Source organism: Engraulis encrasicolus, chromosome 10 (genome assembly GCF_034702125.1).
Source record: "Engraulis encrasicolus isolate BLACKSEA-1 chromosome 10, IST_EnEncr_1.0, whole genome shotgun sequence".
Classification (NCBI taxonomy): Eukaryota; Metazoa; Chordata; class Actinopteri; order Clupeiformes; family Engraulidae; genus Engraulis; species Engraulis encrasicolus.
In genome coordinates, this window is record NC_085866.1 from 41,629,143 (window position 1) to 41,649,707 (window position 20,565).

A 20,565-nucleotide genomic window follows, 5' to 3' on the forward strand; every position below is an offset into this window, starting at 1 on the left:
TAGGCAACTGGGCGTCTTTTTGGAGCTTGACCTAAAGATAACCTGAATGAATGAGAGTAAACTGTAGGGATCCCCCCAGGGGTCCTATACCTTGGACATGATGAAGCGGTCATTATTGGGGTTCCTGGGGTCCTCGGGGCGGTACTTCATGGTGTGGAAGAAGAGAACCGACATGATCTCCGCCACGCTGCAGCATGATGTCGGGTGTCTGTCAAACAGCAAGGCCAGGGGGGGTTATACACACATGAGGTGACGTGATCTGATGTGCTATATGCACACAGACACACATCACACAAACACACTGCAAAGACACTGCAAAGACACTTGTGCGGTGCATTTAGGGCCACCACCACTTCAAAGAGCCATGCTTGTTAAGATATCTCACACTGCATAATCTTTTCAATGTGCATATCATTCTAAAAACAAGATGTGTTTTTGTGTAATTCATATTTTTTAATATGAGAGTGTTACAGCACTGTTGTGGTCTTTGTATTGCTTCGTTATAACTGCAATGTGTTGAATGTAAGTGAAATTGTTATTGCTAATGTTGGAGTTAAACCTACTTGGTGCATTCTGCTGTCATTCACACTGCCGTGAGTAAACATTAGTAGGTTAATTCGATTATCTAAGACGATCCCATGCGTCCTTTAATGCGATGCGTAATCCAAGTGCACTAGGCAAACATAGTATCTTGACATCACGTGGGCACGCCCAGAGAGGACATTACTTAAAGTAGATGCGTGTAGGCTACAATCAAGCTCAAGTAGGCCTACTCAAGTTCAGGTAAAATGATACGATTAAATATATTAACTTTGGTGTATGGTTTGTTTGGGGGATTTTAATTAAAACTACTGGAAACAAAACAAGCAAACAAGAGGGGCGTGCTCTCAGAAAAAAAAACACATGCATAACTTAACCATACCACAAATGCTTTTGTGTGCCTTACACCTGGAATATAAATTACATAACGATGCACGATGAGGACAAACGGCATTTTCATTGAATACATTGATAAATAATGGTCATTGCATGGTAAAGGAATACATGAATAAGAAGTTGGACATTTCTTTAAAATTAATAAGCTAATAATACTAATAATAGGCCTAATAATAAGCGTTATTTCACACAGGGCTTGTCATTAGGTCTATACAAGCGCGTTTACTGTCTCAGTGTTTAGACCAGAGCTTGTAGTTAAAATTGCACATAAAATGTTGTCTTCTGAACCACAATTTGACAGAGTGGGAGCGGTGCGTCGCACCAATCGGCGAGCTTCGTGCAAGAGACTGACATCCTTCAACAGGGCAGTTGACGCAAAAGCTGTGTGGGGACAGATATGAGCGCGGTCCCTTTTAGATCTTGTTGCGGCGGACTGTTCCATTGCAGTAACTGAAAACCCCACGTCTCAACGAGCCAACAACCGGCCGGTAGATCCTATTTACAACTCTGTCCCGAAAGCAAAAGGCATACGTAGATTGTGCGCTTGTTTGGAGAAAGCGGTGCACCTGTTCCGACTACAACGTGTTGTTCAACGTGTAGCTTCAAAGTAACTTCAACCTACATAAACCTATGTCTGCACAAACGGAAAATGTGTTTCATTTAATATGTCCCATTCATTTGGATACATAAGAACAATATGTTCTTAAGAAGATATTTCGATATGTGATGGTAGGCTATATGCCATACCCTCGTGCTTATTGCAAGGTGCATGAACACATACATAGACAAAATAAACCGAAAATATATCAAATTCCAATGGAGCATTTCGTCCTTACCCAGTACCAGCTGCGGTCGTAGCTTTGATGGAGTTGATCCGGAGGCGATTGGCAATGTTCCGCAGCGCCTGCAGGGTCTGCTGGTCGGGTTTGTGATAATCCTCCATGAAGAAGTCCTGTGAAAATGAGCACCTCAGGTGTATTAACTAAAAAACACCTCCAAGCCCGAGTGAGCGATGCGCACTCACTAAAGTGACCAAATCCTGCTCTGAGAGGGAAAAGCAAGAGAGGGGTGTGTTTGCAATGAGGATGTCTAACCCACTGCAAAAAAGCTTGACAGAATAGCACACGTCCGACCCACTGCAGAGTGCGTGTGAGTACGCGCGCTTATGTATCAGCGCACAAAGTACAGTAACGTCCCAGGCATGACAGACGACACAGGGGCGGAGTTCTCGCAAGCCAAGCAGCACAGACTTCGCTATCACTAGCACCGCTTTAAACAATCATCGTGGGATTGGACCAGCGTGTCCCATGTTCACTTCTTTAATGCCGGGTTACGTGCGTTTTCACAGGACGCACTTTCACGGCCCTAAACTCGCAGTCTCAGAAGAGGATTAAACTGGGAGGATAAATGGAGATGTGATATTTAAATAGCCAAATCAAGACATGAACTAGCTGAAACACATATAGTTATGGTGCTATTGACACATTTCATTGTGATACAAAAGCTGACGCGAGACGGGGAGGGAAACAAACTTGTTCAGATTTGACCATCAGCACCTTTTTGGATTTGGCCATCAACGGTTAACATCAATAGGCCTATATGAGGCTTATTGAATAGGCCCTACATTTTCATCATAAAATGGCCCAAGATCATAAAGAAAGACGGACGGAATAACTGGACTGGAGTCAAATCCCGCCTCTCACATCACACGAGCCCTGGCACATGTCGGGTATTGGTTTAAAGAAAACACACAGCGTGCGTGATTCTCCACGCTGCACGCGACACGGTTAAATAGCCTAGTTGAATTTGCAGGAATCAGACAGGATATCATTGTGCAGGAATATATTGTTTCAAAACTTCTTATGACCACACAGAGACTTCAATGTAATCTTACGTTTCCTATGGCAAATATAGACCCTTGTCGGTGTGGGAGCGATCTATTAATAGGCTATATTCGTGCCAAATTTACATTGATTGATTTACTTAGCTTAGCTTGAGGGAAATACTGTGCATTGCGCGGTGCTCTTGTTCTTAAATGTGACAGGTCTCCTGAGATGTGCGCAAAAGCATGCGTGATGCGCCGACGTTTACGCACGGGGACACGGAGACGTTGATGTTCCAAACATATTATATCATTGAGGTCCTCGTGTTATTCAATGTACTAGGAATGATAGACATTTTGTGTGTCCGCGATAGTTAATCAGCGTATCCGTGTATCAGCGACAGTTAAAATTGATTTTTAGCCCTATTTGCCGGACTGCTGGAAGTGGCTTAGCTAAACTCGAAGGTTCAACAGCTACTCCCTTCAAACCGTTCGGCGAACCTTACCTGATACCAAATAGGCCTACCACGCTTTTTGTCTCATTCTTTGTCATTTGAGAGAGAAAGACTAAACGACAGAAAAGAAGGCTTTGCGTGTCAAAGAGCAGTAAAGTGGCTTTAAGAGGAGATTGGTTTTAATGTCTATAATCCTATTGCTTGGTGTTGGAAGTGCGTGCATGTCTATTAGACTTGGATTTAAGACAAGACAATTCACAAATAAATAAATATAAATATAAAATGCATTAGTTACAAGGCAACTTTTACCTCATTAAACAGGAGCCTAGTCCAGTGTTATTCAAGCTCAAGTGGAAAAAAAATGCCTAGTAGGCCTACTTCTCAGTTACACCCAGAAGCAAATTAGGCCATAATGGTGTATGGATGTTAAGAAGACCACACTTGTATTGTATAACACCAATTGCACGGTTACCCATGGACTTGTAGTCATTTGTCAGCAATTTAGACTACTGCCATCTAGTGGCCGTTGCCCATAACATCGTCACATTGACCCTGGGGGTACAAGTCAAACTAGTTAATCCCGTCCTGTCCTTTTGCTTGTGTCCTCGTGACGCAAGGTTCGACGCCATTGATGGACGAAGCACTATTTAAAGGTCCCTTCTCCCCCAATAGTTGCTCTGCCCATTGGAGGAACTATAGTTTTCCTTATAGAGACAGGGAGTGCGTTACAATATGCGACCTTGCCTCCTCCACTTGTTCTTGTTTCCTCGTACCAGGAAGTAATATGTCATGATGACATCACTGACAACAGCATTATATTTCAATATCTTGCAAAAGCTCAATTGTAAAGTTTTTTTTTTTCTCATTTCCAATTGGGATGGTGAATGAAAAACAGTCCCTCAAAAGTTATTGTGGCTAGGCTGACAGCTGGGAAAACTTCATCGTTTTCTCCACGGAGGAGGGACCAGGAGGCGGGGCGAGGCCACAAGCACAAGTGGAGGAGGCAAGGTCGCATATTGTAACGAACTCACTGTGACACTGAGGCAAGAGGCCACAAGCAACATGATTATGAAAGGATGGGAGAAATTAGTTTGACTTAGACATACCTATTGAATTGAATGTAATGTGCACTAAGAGATGTGAGGCAGAATACAGTTGGACCAGCTATTATTGATGAAGACATTTAGGTGCTGTTTACACGTAGCTGGATATTTTTATATGTGGATATTTTTTTCTCCTGGTTGTATTGGTTTTGCATTGGTTTTGGCCTTCCGTTTCCACGTAGCAGATATTTAAAATCCAGGTATAAAAAGCAGGAGAAAAAAAAATCCTGTTTAGGGGGCTGAAACACATTTGTTACAATGGAGGATTTATTTTTATCCACATGTTGCGTTTACACCTAACAGGAGAAAAAAATATCCTGCTAAAAAAATATCCTGCTACGTGGAAACGTGGTATGCTACCTTAGTGGCATACCAAGCAATAATTAATTACATCCAGATTTTAACCCGTTAAGACACGTTTTATAAATTTGCTGTTACCAGAATGGCAATGACCAAGTCATAGTGCATTACTTAAGATCCTGTGTAATGTCATAGTATTGTATTCCGAATTAAATAGTTCCGTCGAGTTTCCTGTGATCTTTCATTTCATTCCAAATAAAGAGGTGCTTACATGTTTTCAAAGCGGAAATATAAATTCTCAACACGGACACAGTATGCTTTATGGATTTTTATTGACATGATTGGAATAGTTTTCTTCAGTTCTTCATAGTCAGAAATTGCTATTGTCAAACAAAGGTTGTAATATGGTTGGCTCCATAAGTTTACATGCCGTAAGCATACTGTATGTCTTGCCATAACACAGCGCGTTGTGGCCCTCTAAATGCACTTCACTTGAGTAAACATACTTGTAAACACATAGAGCCATTGTACAGTATTTTTTTAATTTGAAAGACATTCAAGTTTCACAAAAGGAGGAAGAAACATTCCACTGTTCCACAGTTGAATACGTAATGAGTTGCCTATGTCAACTGTGCTTTTTAAGGGCAGTCAGAGTACATAATGAATATCGAATGCAAACCAAATATGTGACATGGCACAACAAGCACATAAGCTGTTCAGCCCTTACGAAAAATATCAGCTATCTTGAAAAATGCTTTACCATAGGATATTTTGAAATAAATCAGACCTGTTCAGAACATTTTAATGTCTTTTCATTGGAGGAAAAAAAAGTTACTTTGGAGAGGTAGGACCACTTGACTGGTCATAGCCTACCAGGGCATTGGAAGGGGCTGCCAATTTTACAAGTTTGTCTATTCATTTATCATCGTTTTGAAACACAATTTGGTCAACAATCAGGATTAAGCTCATGCTTACCACTATGGCATACAGCAAAGACTTTATCTATGGCACAATTGTGTGTATACATACAAGTGTACAACCACTTTAACGAAAAGAAGAAAAAAAACTCCTCTTTTCTCCTCTCATTCTTTATCTGTAGCTGTAGAGCTGGACAGATGTGAACGGTTACCTTTTTTCATGAAATCTCCAACAGCCAAATACAATATTGCACGCTAAACTTCTATTGATAACCTTAAATGATGCGGGCCTTTTATATATGGGATCAAAATTTGCTTTTATATGCACAACAAAAAAAAAAAATCACAGACATGAGTTGACCACAACTCAGAATAATGGTAGACGTCTATTCAGGTTCAATGGTAATTTGGCATGTCAAGTGCTTGATTGATTGGACCTCCTCAATAGCTGCAGTAGTCAGTGCTTTTAGTGATTGTAAAATTTTTGCAACATGTACTAATAAGCCAACTAATAAAATCAACCAATTCTCAAAAATGTACCTGTTAGAAGATATTTATCTATACATAGGAGGCCAATTTCACAAGTTGAAGATCAAAACAAATATTTAAATGAGTCACCTTAAAACGACAACAAATTCATACGGGAAAGGTGCACCATGAGCCCCCAAATTCCCTTTTAAAGGAGTTAAAAACAACTACGAAAGCCCCTTTTCAGGCATTTTGTAAACAATCCTCCCCTAGTTCTGCTGGTCTAGTGCAGTGATGGTGGTTAGTTGTGAGTTGTGCAGTATTTCACTACTGCAGATTTCACGGCCAGTCAATGGCCACGATATTCAAACAACATCATTCATGCCTATATCTCATCTATACCTAAATCTTTAACAAAGATAAACAAACAAAAAAATACCAACACAGAGTCCATTTACTACCCTTTTTTTGTACAAGGGACTACAAAAAAATCCCATGATGCATTGCTTTATATTGCACAAGTTCCCTAACACACTTTAAGGGAATGCTGGCAGCAGAGTGCAGAGAAGAAGATATACGTACAGTATGTAAGGAAGGCCACAAGACATCCGATGCCGAAGACAGAGGGTCCTCTTCAATATGTCATCTCCCGTCCTCCCTTGTGCTTGTGGGCCCGTGATGATGTTGCAAGACGTCATTGACAATAAAAGTTAAATTCAATATCTCGCAAAAACGCAACTCAGAGGTCATTTTCTCATTTTCAATTGGGATGCTGAATTGGGAAAAGTCCTCCAAAAGTTGTTGTGCCCCGGCTGACAGCAAGGTAATTTCATTGCTTTCTGCACGGAAGCAGGGCACCAGCGAAGCACTTGGCCACAAGCACAAGTCGATGATGGGAGATAACATAATGGGATGGACCCAGCGAATGAGAAAGAAACATGTAGAATTAGAGAATGACCAAGCGTTTCAGGACAACAACAAAAAAAACTCAAGAGGGAAATCATAACATTAGAGGGAAAACATGGTTTAGAAAGTGGGAGGAATGCAGCAGTGCAACAACACACAAAGAGAAACGGCTCTTTGCTGGACCTCTCTCAAAACTGTTAATTTGAGGTTATGGTGACTTAACTGGCATAAGTGCCCTCAGAGTAGGCATAACCACTGGTGTTACCAAGGCAACACAGGGCCCAAATCCTTCTGATGTGGCCCATGTCCCTATAAACTGGATGGTCTGTGAAGCGGAGAGGTATGTTGGTGTGAAGGTACATAGGTGTGTGTGTGTGTGTGTGTGTGTGTGTGTGTGTGTGTGTGTATTAATGTTAGAAAGTGACCAGTCAGTGACCCAGACTCTGGTCGAACCACCTTTGCCCTCCCTCATCCGTCCTTACATTAAGACTTCCCTTCTTTAGACCACCATGATGAGGGCTCCACCTGGGCTGACCTGGACAGGATTGAAGCTGTCGCCCCCTCCCTCCTCTTGCCTTCTTTCTTTCAATCCTTCTGTCCGTGACTGCCTGCCTTCAGGCCTTGTTTCAGTCTGGGGGCTGCGATGGCTATAGCTTCATGTTGTTGAGGTCTTTGGACAGGCTCTGCATGTAGGCCTCGTGGATTGCACTGAGGAAACTGGGGTCGTTCTGCCAAACACAAACAAAAGGGTGTTAGTCCACAGGTGCAATAATACCAACAATAGACAGCATTTGCTATACTTGCATTTTAATTGTCATTACATTATGGGCGGTGGTAGCTCAGGTGGTAGAGGAGCCGTTCGGCAACCCAAATGTTGCAGGTTGGAGCCCCACTCGGCCTGACTCCATCGTTGTGTCCTTGAGCAAGATACTTAACCCAAAGTTGCTCCTGGTGGCAGGGTGGTACCCTACGTGGCAGCGACAGCCACCGGTGTGTGAATGTGAGTGTGAATGGGTGAATGTGAGGCATACAATGTAAAAGCGCTTTGAGTGCTCGAAGGAGTGGAAAGGCGCTATACACTGTGTGCAGAATTATTAGGCAAACATGTTTTTTGACCATATTGTCCATTATATGCATATTTTCCGCCACCAACCTCTATGGACATGAACACCTATTGGATTTAAGCATTCCAGGTCATGCATATTTGTATATTAAGAGATGGCGTGATCGAAGGAGCCCAATACCCTATATCAGGTGTGCATAATTATTAGGCAACTTTGTTTTCCTCTGGGAAAATAGGCCACAAAAGAGATCTAACAAACTATGAAAAGTCTATAAACAATTTTGAAGTCTTCCAGAGGGATGTGGCTGTCTTGAAATTGCCCAGATATTGGTCATATCCATGTAATGCACCGTTAAGAAGCCATCAGTGTCACATGCATTGTGCTCACAGAGTAACTGCCGGATTGAGAAGAATTGAAGGTCAAACTACCACAAAATTATTACCCTGCAGTGCTGTTATATTCCAGAACTGAAACCTTCATCGAGTGTCCAGAAGAACATTGTATTCAGCACTCAGAGACATGACCAAGGTAAAACAGGTTGAAACCTGAAGACCACTCAACAAGAAACGTAAGTCAAGACTGGGTCAAGAAAGGTCTTTAGACAATTTTGTCAATGGTTTTATGAAATTGTGAAAGTGACTGTTAATGGACCAGATCGATGAGTCCATGGCTAGATCGGTAATGTGCACACTCAGATGAGTTCCTGAGTTCTACTCAAATGCCAGCAGAATACTGCATAAATACCATTGTCTTCTTGAAAGTTGCAAACTTTTCCCTCACAGATCCAGCTATGGGCTCATCCACCCTGTCTGTCAATAGTGACTTTCACCAGTCCATAATACCTTTGAAAACTCTGTCCTAGGGTATTTCTTGACCCAGTCTTGACTTAATTAACTTGTTAAATGGTTGTCTGGTGTCATCCCTTCTTACCTTTGCTATGTCTCTGAGTGCTCAACAATCTGTTCTTCTGGACACCTGATGTAAGTTTGCATTCTGGAATATGATAGCACTGCAGGGTAATACTTTTCTTGTAGTTTCACCTTAAATTCTTCTCATTTTATGGCAGTGACATTTCATGTGAGACTGATGACTTTGTAACGGTGCATTTGATACTTCTGTGCTAACGTGACCAACGTCTTGCCAATTTCAAGAGACCCACATCCCCCTGGAAGACTTCAAAATTGTTCATAGACTTTTCAGAATTTGTTAGATCTATTTTGTGGCCCATTTTCCCAGAAGAAAGCAAAGTTGCCTAATAATTATGCACACCAGATATTGGGTGTTGGGCTCCTTTGATCACACCCCATCTTATTATACACATATGCATGTTCTGGAATGCTTAAATCCAATAGGTTTTTATGTTCATAAAAGGTTGATTGGCGGAAAATACGCATAAAATGTACAATATGGTCAAAAAACATGTTTGCCTAATAATTCTGCACACAGTGTATAAATGCAGTCCATTTACCATTACAGGCGAGTAGTAATGAGTGATTCATGTTACTTCTTCACAGATCAAAAATATCAGCACATGTAGCACTGACATGTTACTAAACACCATCCATTCTTGTGTGCTTGAAGTAGTAGTAGGAGTGGCAACAGCAGCACTAGCAGATGTGGTAGTAGTAGTAATAGGATGAATACTGGCTTTCCATGAAGTAGTGATGCGGTAAAACTTTAGAGTAACTACCTATAAAGACCTTTATTGGCACTTTATAAATAATGAACTAATTATCCACAAAATGTTTACAAATGTTTATAAATGGGCAAGAAATACTAGGTTAAGACAGCAGACACAGCACAGTCACATCGGTCCTGGAAGTTTCTCCTCCAAAGACCAGAAGGCATGAAACCACATAAAACTCACACAGTAGAAGTTGATTCCCACTCCACTGTGCAGTCGTAATTTGGTTCTTACTCATTTACAAACATTTGTAAATGCATTGTTAAATGCTAACTATTATCAAATATTAATTAAGAGTTCATAAAGCTTTTTGGGCAGTTATTCTAAAGTGTTACCAGCGATGCTAGTGGGAGTAGTAATAGCAACGAGAGTAGTAAGCAGTGTAGTAGGAGGAGTAGAAGGCAGTATGCGTAGGTAAGGAATGAGCGGGAGTGTGCAGTGCATACCTTGATGAGGTGTACGAGTGTGTCCTGGAGCTGGTGCTTGCTGAGCATGGCTCCTGCTGCCGCTGGATGTGGAGGTGGATGTGGAGGTGGATGCTGCTCTGTGCTTCCTAAATTGGCTGGGGGAGAGGAGGGAGGAGCCTGGCCTCTGGTCGAGTCTGTTGTCTTGGAGATAGAATGCTGGAATGCGCTTGGTGACAGGAGCAGGGACAGTTCTGTCCCCGCCACCACCAGGCCTGACTTCAAGGGGACCTGCTGCAGGAGAAAACAAGAACAATGTTATAAGGCATCAGATTGAAAACCAGACACGTAATAATACTTTTTTTTGCTCCTATTCGTTGAGTGCCAATCTGGACATTTTTTTTCTAAATTGAGAAACTAGACATGCTCCAAAACTACAAAGTCATGATCTGAATATTTCACCAGGGTGGTATTCAACGTGTTGAGGGACTTTCTGTGACAAAATATTTCTAGGGAATAGCCTAATGTTTTAATTAGAGGGCCAAAAACCCCTACCAGTATATCATCAAAACAGGACACTATCTTTAACTTCTAACTAATTTGATGTATTTTGACTATAATTTTGAGTACCAGTAATGTCCTAAACATCATGAGTAGGCATACTAACTAAATTCCCTGTATCAAGACTGCATAACCCTGGGCTAAAAAGCAGAATCGGCCACAATCTGAACACATTATAAGGTAGTGCATCATCAGGATACTTACAGGAATGTTTTTCACCAAGCTCTGAGATTGTGCAAACATGTCCACTTCTTTATTTGGCTGCAGAGAGAAAAAACAACAAAGAAATATTTTAAGTGCTAAAGAAATTCAGTGTCAAACTGTATACAGTACGCAACATGATGCAAATGTTTCTTCTTCTGAGGAGGAGCAGCAAAGCAACAAAGCACTGTTCACCTCTGGTAGATAAAAGGTTTAATTCAAACTGCCGATAGTCGTTACGCAGTGCAATTATGGCAGATAAAGAGACACAAAAGTTAAACTACTAGAACTATTAGAGATTCAAAAATGTCTTACTGTTGCATTAACTCCTGAATCATATATTCAACGAAGAAGAGCAGCACAGATGAAATGCTTTTCTTTTTAATCAAGAGCACAACATCTTAGGGACTAAAGTTTCGATGGAAAGCCATTTTCATCAGAGTCCATGAGAGCTGAAGAGAGAGGAACCCAGGAACCCTTGTTTTGTTTTGTCCTGAAATATTTACTATGTGTATTGTGTTGTATCCAACAACCCAATACAACTTCAATATGCACACAATACCATAACCATCTTGGCTCATCAGAGTACTGCCACACCCACCTGAACAGGCACGGTGGGCATGCTGCCAAAGGCCGCCGGGGGCTTGGGGACGGGGTCCCTGAAGCTCTGTGGCGTCACCAGGGAGTTGGAGAGGAAGCTGGGGGCCAGGGGGGCTATCGTTATTCCATGGCCATCCGCCTTGGAGGGGGTCCCCATGTAGGCTGGCGGGGCGGATGGTGGTGCATTGGGTGGACCCAGGGCCGCTAATGGAGGATCCGAGCCTGTAGAGGGCGCCACCAGCCGCGGGGAGACGGAGGTCACCTGCTGGGGCTCCCTGGAGGTGCTCGTGGTCGTAGGTGGAGGAGGATGCTGGAGGAGAGACACCAGTCCTGGGATGAGCGGCCGGTCGTGGGTCCCCCCGGGGTCTGCGGCAAGTCGGGGGGTGAGCAGAGGTTCCATGGGTGGGGCTGCTGGTGCGTATGCTCGGCCGTGCATAAAGCCTTCACTGGGGGGCTGGGACAAGGACGAGGAGGAGTCGGGGGCGCTCTGTGCTGGGGGAATGGCGGGTGGTGGTGCGGTGGGAGCAGGGTCTTTGGGCAGGGTGCCAAATAGCTCTTCCACCGTAATCTGCTTCACAACTGTATGAGTGGTGCTCTGAGAACACACATCAGACTCCAAATCAGTACAGAAACAGCATAAATTGCATACACTGTGGTTTGCATAACCATTAAGGATACCAATTGAAAAATGTAAACCTACTGTAAGTGTACACCAAAAGTGACCAAAGCGATGGAAGTCATTATTTCTCTAAGGAAGGTCGGTAGATTGAGCGACCAAAGCGACTTTGCCGGGGGCAAAGCGAATTGGTCGACCAGAGCGAATTTCAGGGATTTAAATGCCAGCTATATGAGGGTAATAGGCTATGATGAGGTTCAGTGAAAACCAATCGGAATGTTCATATCTACGAATATCCCAGACTGCCAAGCTAGAGCAGTTATGTGATTAGCTAAAAATCAAACATGTCTATACCATGCCCAGAGCGAATACAGCAAATTCATGGTGAAACTTGAACGACCTCAGCTACTTGGTCAACTTGGTCGTTTCTGGTGTGCATGTACAGTTAATCTACCACTGACAAAGACATGGTAGAACTCACCGACATTAAAATTCTTAGCATTCATTTGCCCTAAACATGCCAGCTGCTTTCAGATTTTATCAGCATCTGGCTGGATGGCGCCAAGCCGTGACTTATTAGTCCCCAATGGTTACCTTGTCCTGGGCCGATGGGGGCACTGTGGGGCTCTTCCCTGCATCCTGCTTCTGGCCTGCATTCATGCCCCTTGGAGGATCAGAGTCGGCCGACTGGCCCTGCAAGAAAACACATACCGTACACATAGACATTATTTACGTCAACAGTATAAAATCCATTATAAAATTGGAATTGGCAAACACTTCATTCCAAAGATACATGTATATGCATCTGTATATCTGTATAAAGATGCATGTGGGTGGTTGACGTTTAAGGCCATAACACATTAAAGGAGGAAAAATATTCAAATTAAATTCAAATATATAATATTCAAATGAGTAACACAAATGCCTAAGCATGTCACACCACAGGACATGAAGTCACACCACAGGAAATTCACTGCATTGTGGCCATTTCAATCCTTTTGTATTCGTGACTGACCTCCGAGCTCATGCTAACTAGATTTTGTGCTTAACCTTAATATGTGTTTTCACTCTTAAAATTCTTTTTTTCCTTCCATAAGAGCAGTCACACCACAGGACACCATGAATTAACCTAAGCATTGTGTGACAGAAACATTGCAATATGTAGACATATTAAGAGGTTAATAGTCACCTTAAACTTCCACACCACTCTCCAATAACTGAGGTATAACTGGTTAGGAGCCTGTCTTTAAGACCCTTGTAGTTGGCCTTGCAGCTGCCCGTCCACAAACCTGACTTACATGTCACCCCGCAGGACACAATTTGAGTTACGAAATTGAACTTATAGTTAACATTTCTGTATTGAGTTTTTTTCACATTCATATTTTCAAAATAATGTTTAAAAATTATGTAATCATGCCAAATGCTTTATAAATGATTCAAAATGTTGTTGGTTTATTTTATAGCTGTATATATTCCAGGTTGTATTAATGTTACAGTCACACCACAGGACATTTGACATATAAACCTTTCCATAAATCTGAACAAAAATGTTTCTTCTCATCTAAGACTAATATGAAACATGATGTACCATATCTTCTTTCATTTACATTTGTTTTCAAGAGGAAAAATATCAATTTTGTAGGTTTTTAACTAATGTTACGTAAAAACAGGGCGTCATGTTAACCACCCATGTACATCTCCCCATTGCCACCCACTGCTGCCCCCCCCGCCTTGTCGAATACTTAAGGTCAGGGGAGGGGAACCGTTTTCATACAAAGGCCACTTCAAATTTTATAAAGTCCTCCAAGGGCCGTACTATGAACACAAACCAGGATTTAGCCCCGGCACATTATGCCTATGTTGAAGACGGCCACCTTTACAACAGACCCCACCTTCACTAAGCGTCATGAAAATATAACTTAATTGTATTGCAAATGTAATTTCTAAGATTTCTATACAAAGATGTCATATTACATGTGAAAAGAATTAATTACTGAAAGCTAACTTGAACAAAAACTTAAGACTCCGATTTGGGACCGAACCACCCAAACATCCATTTGCCCCTGTCCCTCTGTAGAACAACATAACTAGGACATAACGGATTTCTCCGAAATTCCTCGGGGGGGTGTAGTGAATGAGAGGGGTCTAAGGGAGCAGGCAGAGTGGTCCGTCTGACTAGTGTAATCCAGGATTAAAACACACTTTAATCCCTTCCGGCCTAAGAGAGTGACAATATGTCTACATAGCTTCACATGACAAGCAATGCAACGATACTGTGAACCAGGGGTTAGTGGGTTTAGAAGAAATATTGGGTAACACAGACTACAGGTGTGCATTCAAACAACAACCCCCCCACCCCCCCAAAACAAGCAAACAAACAAACACAAAAACATGTAAATGCTTTTCATCAGTAGTCAAGACTAGCTTGTTTGTTACTAATCTACTCAAAGGTGTGTATTTTCTGGATTATGACAAGGGGTGTCAATCATACTTAACACTGTCAAATTTAACACTGTCTCAGGCAGATTAATTGGTAAACACTTTAGAATAACAGTCACTTATAAATTAAGTAAAAAGTTAAGTATTATAAGGCAGCTTTATAAATAATTTCTGATTCTATTTTTATACATTATTTCTTAATCATCAACAAACATTTGTAAATGTCTTGTTCATTACGAGTTCATTATTTACAAAGTGTTACTAATACTTTAAAAGTGATTTCTAAGTGACTGTTATTCTTAAGCATTACCGGTGAATTTACACAGGTAGGCCCTAATTGGCACTACCTGCTTTTATCCACTGAGTTTTTTGTCAACTGAGAAGTCCCTAAACAGCATATACGTACAGGGGATTTTCTGTACAACACAGACCACAGTATATAACAGTTTCACCATCAAACAGACAGGTACTTCATGCCACCTTACAGAAAAATAACTGAACCCTCTATACAGTGCCAACCATTAAAATATAGATTGTGTCATTTTGAAGCAAAAATAAGTAATATTGCCCGGTAACATCAAATGTTCAGAGGATCAGCGCCCTCTGGTGCCTCCTTTCACTTGCTGCACACAAACAACTAGATAGTCTCTGTATGGCAACTGGTTTCTGGCAACTAGTTTCCACAGAGATGGATTTAACAGGCCCATACAGCTGGGCCACACCAATGCAACTCTGTGTAACTGCTTCCATGTTTGTCCTAGCAAGTCAAATGAACCACTCGTCAAGGCTAAATCCCTTGAGGCAGAAAGAGTCAAGCAAGAACTCATCCAGAAACACACATTTAAATCATGCTACACTGCCATCTGTTTTTAAATGTGCCTGCAGTCTTGATTTTGTTCTTACCATAGACACTCATCTGTTTAGGCCCAGCCATGGCACAAACTGGTAGGGCACTGCACTGTTACACCTGGGATGCAGGTTCGATTCCACAAGGTCATTTCCCGAACCTCCCCCACCTCTCTCTCCCACTCATTTCCTGTCCCAATCTTCACTATACTATCCTAAAAGGCAAAAAAAGCCGCCCGCTCTACTCTGTTTAAATGAAAAGAGCAACCAACGCATGTAAAACGCATATACAGTATTAAGTTAATGTGGGCTTTTTTATTACCGGTTTATTCATTATAGATATTATACTTGCTTACCCTGTTGTACTCCTCTTTGGCCTTGCTGAGAAGCTCCAGGATGTCTATGGGTCTTGTCTCCACACAGCCATTGGTGCGGCCCACCATCGCTCGCTCGGGGGATGTCAGCTGTGCCCGCATAGCCTCCTCTTTCACTATCCTACACCACAACATAATGCATTTCATTAGCATGGGGTCATCAGAAAACGTTTGCAATGATTCACTAATGTTAGAGAAATGTGAAACACTTGCATGCACAGATTCTTTTTCAGATGATTATCTAAACTTCCCCACACAAACAAGGCAGTTTACACACCAATTCAAAACACATCAGTGAGAGTTCAGGTAAATGCCTTTTGACTTTCGTTAGTCTAATGAAATGCAGAAATCCAACCACTAGGGGGAAGCATTGCTCATGCTATACTCCTGCCAAGAACCAGTGAGAAGGGTCAGAGAGAGTGCTTTGAAAAGTAAATATTTGGGCCATCTGTCCACAGGCAAAAGCTTACAGTCATACTTGACATTTCTCAGATATTTAATTGCACTAAAATTGTGGTAAAGGTTGCTACACTGTATCAGATGTGACTGGGGAAGCTGCTCACATCAGTGACCAAGCAAACGTTTAAAAACCATTTACAAAGAAGAAGCTGATGTGTGCTTCCACAAAATGTCTTCCAAGCATTTTTGCTGGTCATAAAGTGAGAAGCTATCAACCATCAAAACTGATTTAATATCTCTATCAGAATGGAGTATTTGTGAAAGAAAAACAGTAAGCCAGAAATCAAAGGTGGAAATGAATTGATGACTGACGTACAACACTGATGGACACAATGTACTCCATCTAGGTAGACACATCTTTGTAAATTACTCAGAAACGTGCTGTGAAACTAGTCTTCAGGTTGCTGGGTTACAGTGCCAGTTCCTCAAATGGATTCCGAGTGCCTTAAAAAGCCATAACACCAGAAATGTAGTCACGTATGCCACAGCATTTATTCTTGTGCACAGATAATTATCGCAGTAGAGGGCCTCTTTAATGACAAAGAATTCAAACCACAAAGAATATCTTTTTCCTTGGCTAAATGTCAAATAGTCATAGGAAGGGCCCTTACCTCACCATCAGCTGGGCTATGCGCTGACAGTCTGTCTTATCATAGAACCAAATACTGTATATTCCCACTGTGAAAAGAGATAAGAAGAAAACGAGAAAGAAAAGAAAACGAGGGAAAAAAACAAAAAAACAGAAAAACATTAAAAGAAACATTTGTTCTGGTACATCTGTATAGCAATGTACAGCATTTACAACACTTCTGACAATGTGTGCAGGAATAAGCTGAAGAGATGTTTATCAGCATTAAAGGCATTGCAACACAATTCAGCTATCCCCATGTGATTGGGTGCTTGGCAACGATTATGTTCAGAGTATTTTCCAAGGAATACACAGGCAGGGAGATGAGGAGATGTGAGGGAAAGAAAAAAACCCTGGCATATAACCTCTCCACCCACACACTCTGTCTGCATTTATTTCCAAACACAGACGCACTACACTACACCGGAGCTTCCAGCACGTTTCCTCATGTCCGTACAGTCACTTCTCGATGGCATGCTTTCTTGGCACCGGGACATCTAAATAATACAGTCTTCACATAAGTCTGCAGTACTATCCCTGTTCAACAGTTGTGTCCATGTCTAGAAAACGAGAGAGGACTACTGCTACTACTGCTTCTAGCGCTTCCTGCTTTGAGTATCGTTGGATCTTGGCTGATCCTGATGGGAATGCAGTGGGGTTTTTTTGGGCAGCATAAACAGATACCCGGCTTATTGAATGGACACTCAACCAACTACGCTGAAGACGGCAGTACAATGGGCCCTCAAACCTCTCCAGACCACCATCTGAACTGAGGGGGCACAACTGCACATAATGGCTGATGTGGGACCTCTGTGAAGCACGCTGGAGTACCTGGATATGTCACAGAAATGTTTTTGCTAGAGCTACCTCGCAATCCTCAAAGTCACCTCTTTGAACTCCGGCACAGAGGAAAGGTCATGTTTCGGAGGGCCATCAAAAACTTCTTTGGCAGAGGCAAGTGGCCGTTCATATACTAATTTATAACCCCAGTTACACACAATGAATATTCAAATTTTAGACGGACTGGTAGTAGTTTCTGTTAATGTACAAGTCGTGTTATCTTTTTTTATTCATTCCGAATGTGGCTGTGTTCTGGGAATATTCTTGTTGCACAACACTGGTTCACACACATAAGCAGAATATTCCGGGACCTGTTTTACACTGAATACTGACAATATTCCATTTGAAACCGGATTTCTCTGTGCATGCAATTGCGCTCCATTTTATACGTCAGCACAGTGCAGCACATGGTACACATTATGGAATGTACAATAACATACCTCAACACAAGCTGTTTGGTAAAAAGAGCATCTCAGCAAGATGCAAGCATGTGCCGAAGGTACAAGTAACAGCAGGATAAATTGGTTTCAACTGAATTCCACCACATTTCCATTCACAATAAAACAATGGCAAGTGTCTGCTTGACTGTAGCACCCAAACATTTGGTTCTGATTAGTACATGAAGGCTATAGGCATGTTTCACCGGCTTTTGAAAAAAAAAATCAGAAGATGTTAATTATGAACAGGCTAAGTACAAAACTACATCAAAGACCTTTTTTTTACTACCACTATCTCCTAAAAACCAAGAAACTCCAAATGTATAATGCTTGTGCTTCACATCAACTAAAGCATTTCAATGTTATTCATAACAATGTTATTCATCCACCTTGTTCTACAGTAGACAACAAACTACAGAAAAAATATCGGAACAACAGTGTAATGCCTCGTTACAGGTTCAATTCAAATCACAATCCACAGTCCAGACAGATGACTAATTGCCAGTCTGAGTTCCGCACACATGTAGAGGGCAACACAAATCTAGCTGTCTGCAATCCAGACACTGGCTATAAACAGAGACAACTGCATGGCATGCTTATACAGATCATGTTTATGGTGCATTATGCTGACTACCATTTATGAACATGTCTGACTACAATAGCTCAGACACAATGAACATCCTCAAATGATGGTATATTTGATAGTGAAGTAAAGTAATTTCTGAGGCACATAGTGGTCAAAATAGCTGAACTGGTGCCTTGATTATTTTTTTTTGCTGTTGGTGTGTGAAAACCTTGGACGTGTTCTAGGACTATGATAAATGGACAAGCGACACGCTTTGATTGCTGGACAAACCACAAACAACAAAAGCGGATGCTTGTAGATGCTTTCCTAACAATTTTTACATTAGAAGGATTTGACCATGAGGCAAGAAGCATTCTCTCTGTTCGTGTTCATGTGTGTGTGTGTGTACTTCCTTAACGGGTTAAAAATTCAGCATGGGGTAAATCGTCAATTAATTTTTAACCAAAGCATACACAATGCTGGTCATTGGACTTATTGGGACTATGCGGTATCTATTGACTTATTGAACAATGTGGAAAATTAAATTGTTTTCATCACCAACAGCTTTATTTTTACTCCATATCCAAATTCTACTAGTAAAACCTAGTAAAACCACTGGCTTTGTGACCCTCCATGTTGACAGAGCATCTCTGATCCATCTTCCTCAGTACACCCATACATACTTACAGTTGGCATTCCTGTAGAGGAGGAAGGGATCCTGCAACTGGAACTCCAGGTCTTTATTGATGGGCTCCACCAGGTTCTCTGTGCTCAAGCGATTCATGATGGTGAACCCATGGTAAGGAGATGCTGATCTGAAGAACAGGTGACAAGACAAGGTGTTTATGTGATGAGATGATCAAGTGATGTATTTGTCTTCAGGTCAGCAGCAGGTCAAACTGACAACTCTGTATAATGTGAAAAGGTCCCCCCTTACTATACAAATCAGTGATGGGAGAATAATAGTTATAACAGGTTTACATTCATTATTTAGACTTACCTGGCATACACAAACAATGTACCTTCGATGTCGGTTTTCTCCTGAAGAAGAATAAAAATGTAAACTGGTAAACAAAACCTACAACATTGGCGCTGGGCTACTGTTTTGAGTAACACACTGACCCTGGTAATCGGTTGTCATCTTAGATTGCCATTAGAAAACCCAACCATCACAGTCCAATCTCCATTTCCACAGAAATAGGTCGTTTCTATTTTGGTGTTAATTTGGGAAACAAACAGCGATCACACTTCAGCGTACTTACTTTCTTATCAACAATAACAGACAGGCTAATCTTGCCAACGCTCATTAACAAAATGTATCTCCGATGTATCAAAATAGAGTGCGGAAACTAATGTTGTAAAGTCTGAAGACTGCAATTCAATAACGATTAAAGGCTTCAAATACTCACTAAAGTTAGTCTGCGCTTTGATTATCTACGATTGTTTACTAGCAAAACATGGCTAACAACGTAGCTGAAAATAGCTGGTATTCTTTGCTGTAGTCCGGACGGAAGAGATACGTTTTTGGGTCAATTAATATTATCTTACCCATTCGTTTGCTTTGGAGTTGAACGTGTACAGTGCCACCTGACCCGTCAAGTCAAGAAGTCTATTTATGTACGGATCATATTGCTGTAGAGCTGCGAGACTCATTAAATGTCCAGCTTTGTTTACGGACTCCATCTTGTAGGCTACGCTACTAAACTCATGTGGCAACACGGACGAAATTCAAAGAAACACATGTCGACCGTATTTACTTTCCGGCCAACCATAATGTTGTCGATAGTTCCACTTTCTTTGAGTTCCCTTACGATAAATGATGGGTTTTTATTTTTTAATGAAGCGGTTCATCGTGGACTCTTATGGCTTTTCTTTTTTTCTTTTAGTTTTATTGAGTGTTAAAATGGGCTCATTGTCAGAATGTAATCTCTAAAAGGCAT

General features: G+C 41.5%; 2 protein-coding genes across 2 annotated transcripts in view; both read right to left on the bottom strand.

Moving 5' to 3' along the window:
- Positions 1 to 2,850, bottom strand: part of LOC134456252 (transketolase-like) — a 25,318-nt gene extending 22,468 nt beyond the window's left edge. The window contains exons 1-3 of the mRNA XM_063207635.1: positions 2,831 to 2,850; positions 1,773 to 1,888; positions 91 to 208 (exon numbers count right to left, since the gene is read on the bottom strand). Coding sequence (XP_063063705.1) covers positions 91 to 208; positions 1,773 to 1,879 — 225 coding nt within the window. The 5' untranslated portion in view covers positions 1,880 to 1,888; positions 2,831 to 2,850. The remainder of the gene's footprint in view (positions 1 to 90; positions 209 to 1,772; positions 1,889 to 2,830) is intronic.
- A 2,060-nt stretch (positions 2,851 to 4,910) lies between these two features.
- Positions 4,911 to 20,316, bottom strand: dcp1a (decapping mRNA 1A). The gene is made up of 10 exons (XM_063208917.1): positions 20,174 to 20,316; positions 19,626 to 19,666; positions 19,313 to 19,440; positions 16,767 to 16,833; positions 15,679 to 15,817; positions 12,632 to 12,730; positions 11,423 to 12,016; positions 10,825 to 10,881; positions 10,102 to 10,353; positions 4,911 to 7,635 (listed from the first exon to the last, which is right to left on the bottom strand). Exons 1-10 carry the CDS (start codon positions 20,306 to 20,308, stop codon positions 7,555 to 7,557), a joined length of 1,593 nt encoding a protein of 530 aa, XP_063064987.1. The 5' UTR covers positions 20,309 to 20,316; the 3' UTR covers positions 4,911 to 7,554.
- Between the last annotated feature and the right edge of the window lie 249 nt (positions 20,317 to 20,565).

Coding starts and splice junctions, on each gene's coding strand:
- dcp1a (XM_063208917.1), bottom strand. CDS start 20,308: ATGGAGTCCGTAAACAAAGCTGGACATTTAATGAGTCTCGCAGCTCTA. Junction 19,667..20,173: donor ACTCCAAAGCAAACGAATGG/GTAAGATAATAT, acceptor ATTCTTCTTCAG/GAGAAAACCGACATCGAAGG. Junction 7,636..10,101: donor CACTCGTACACCTCATCAAG/GTATGCACTGCA, acceptor TGTGTTTGGCAG/AACGACCCCAGTTTCCTCAG.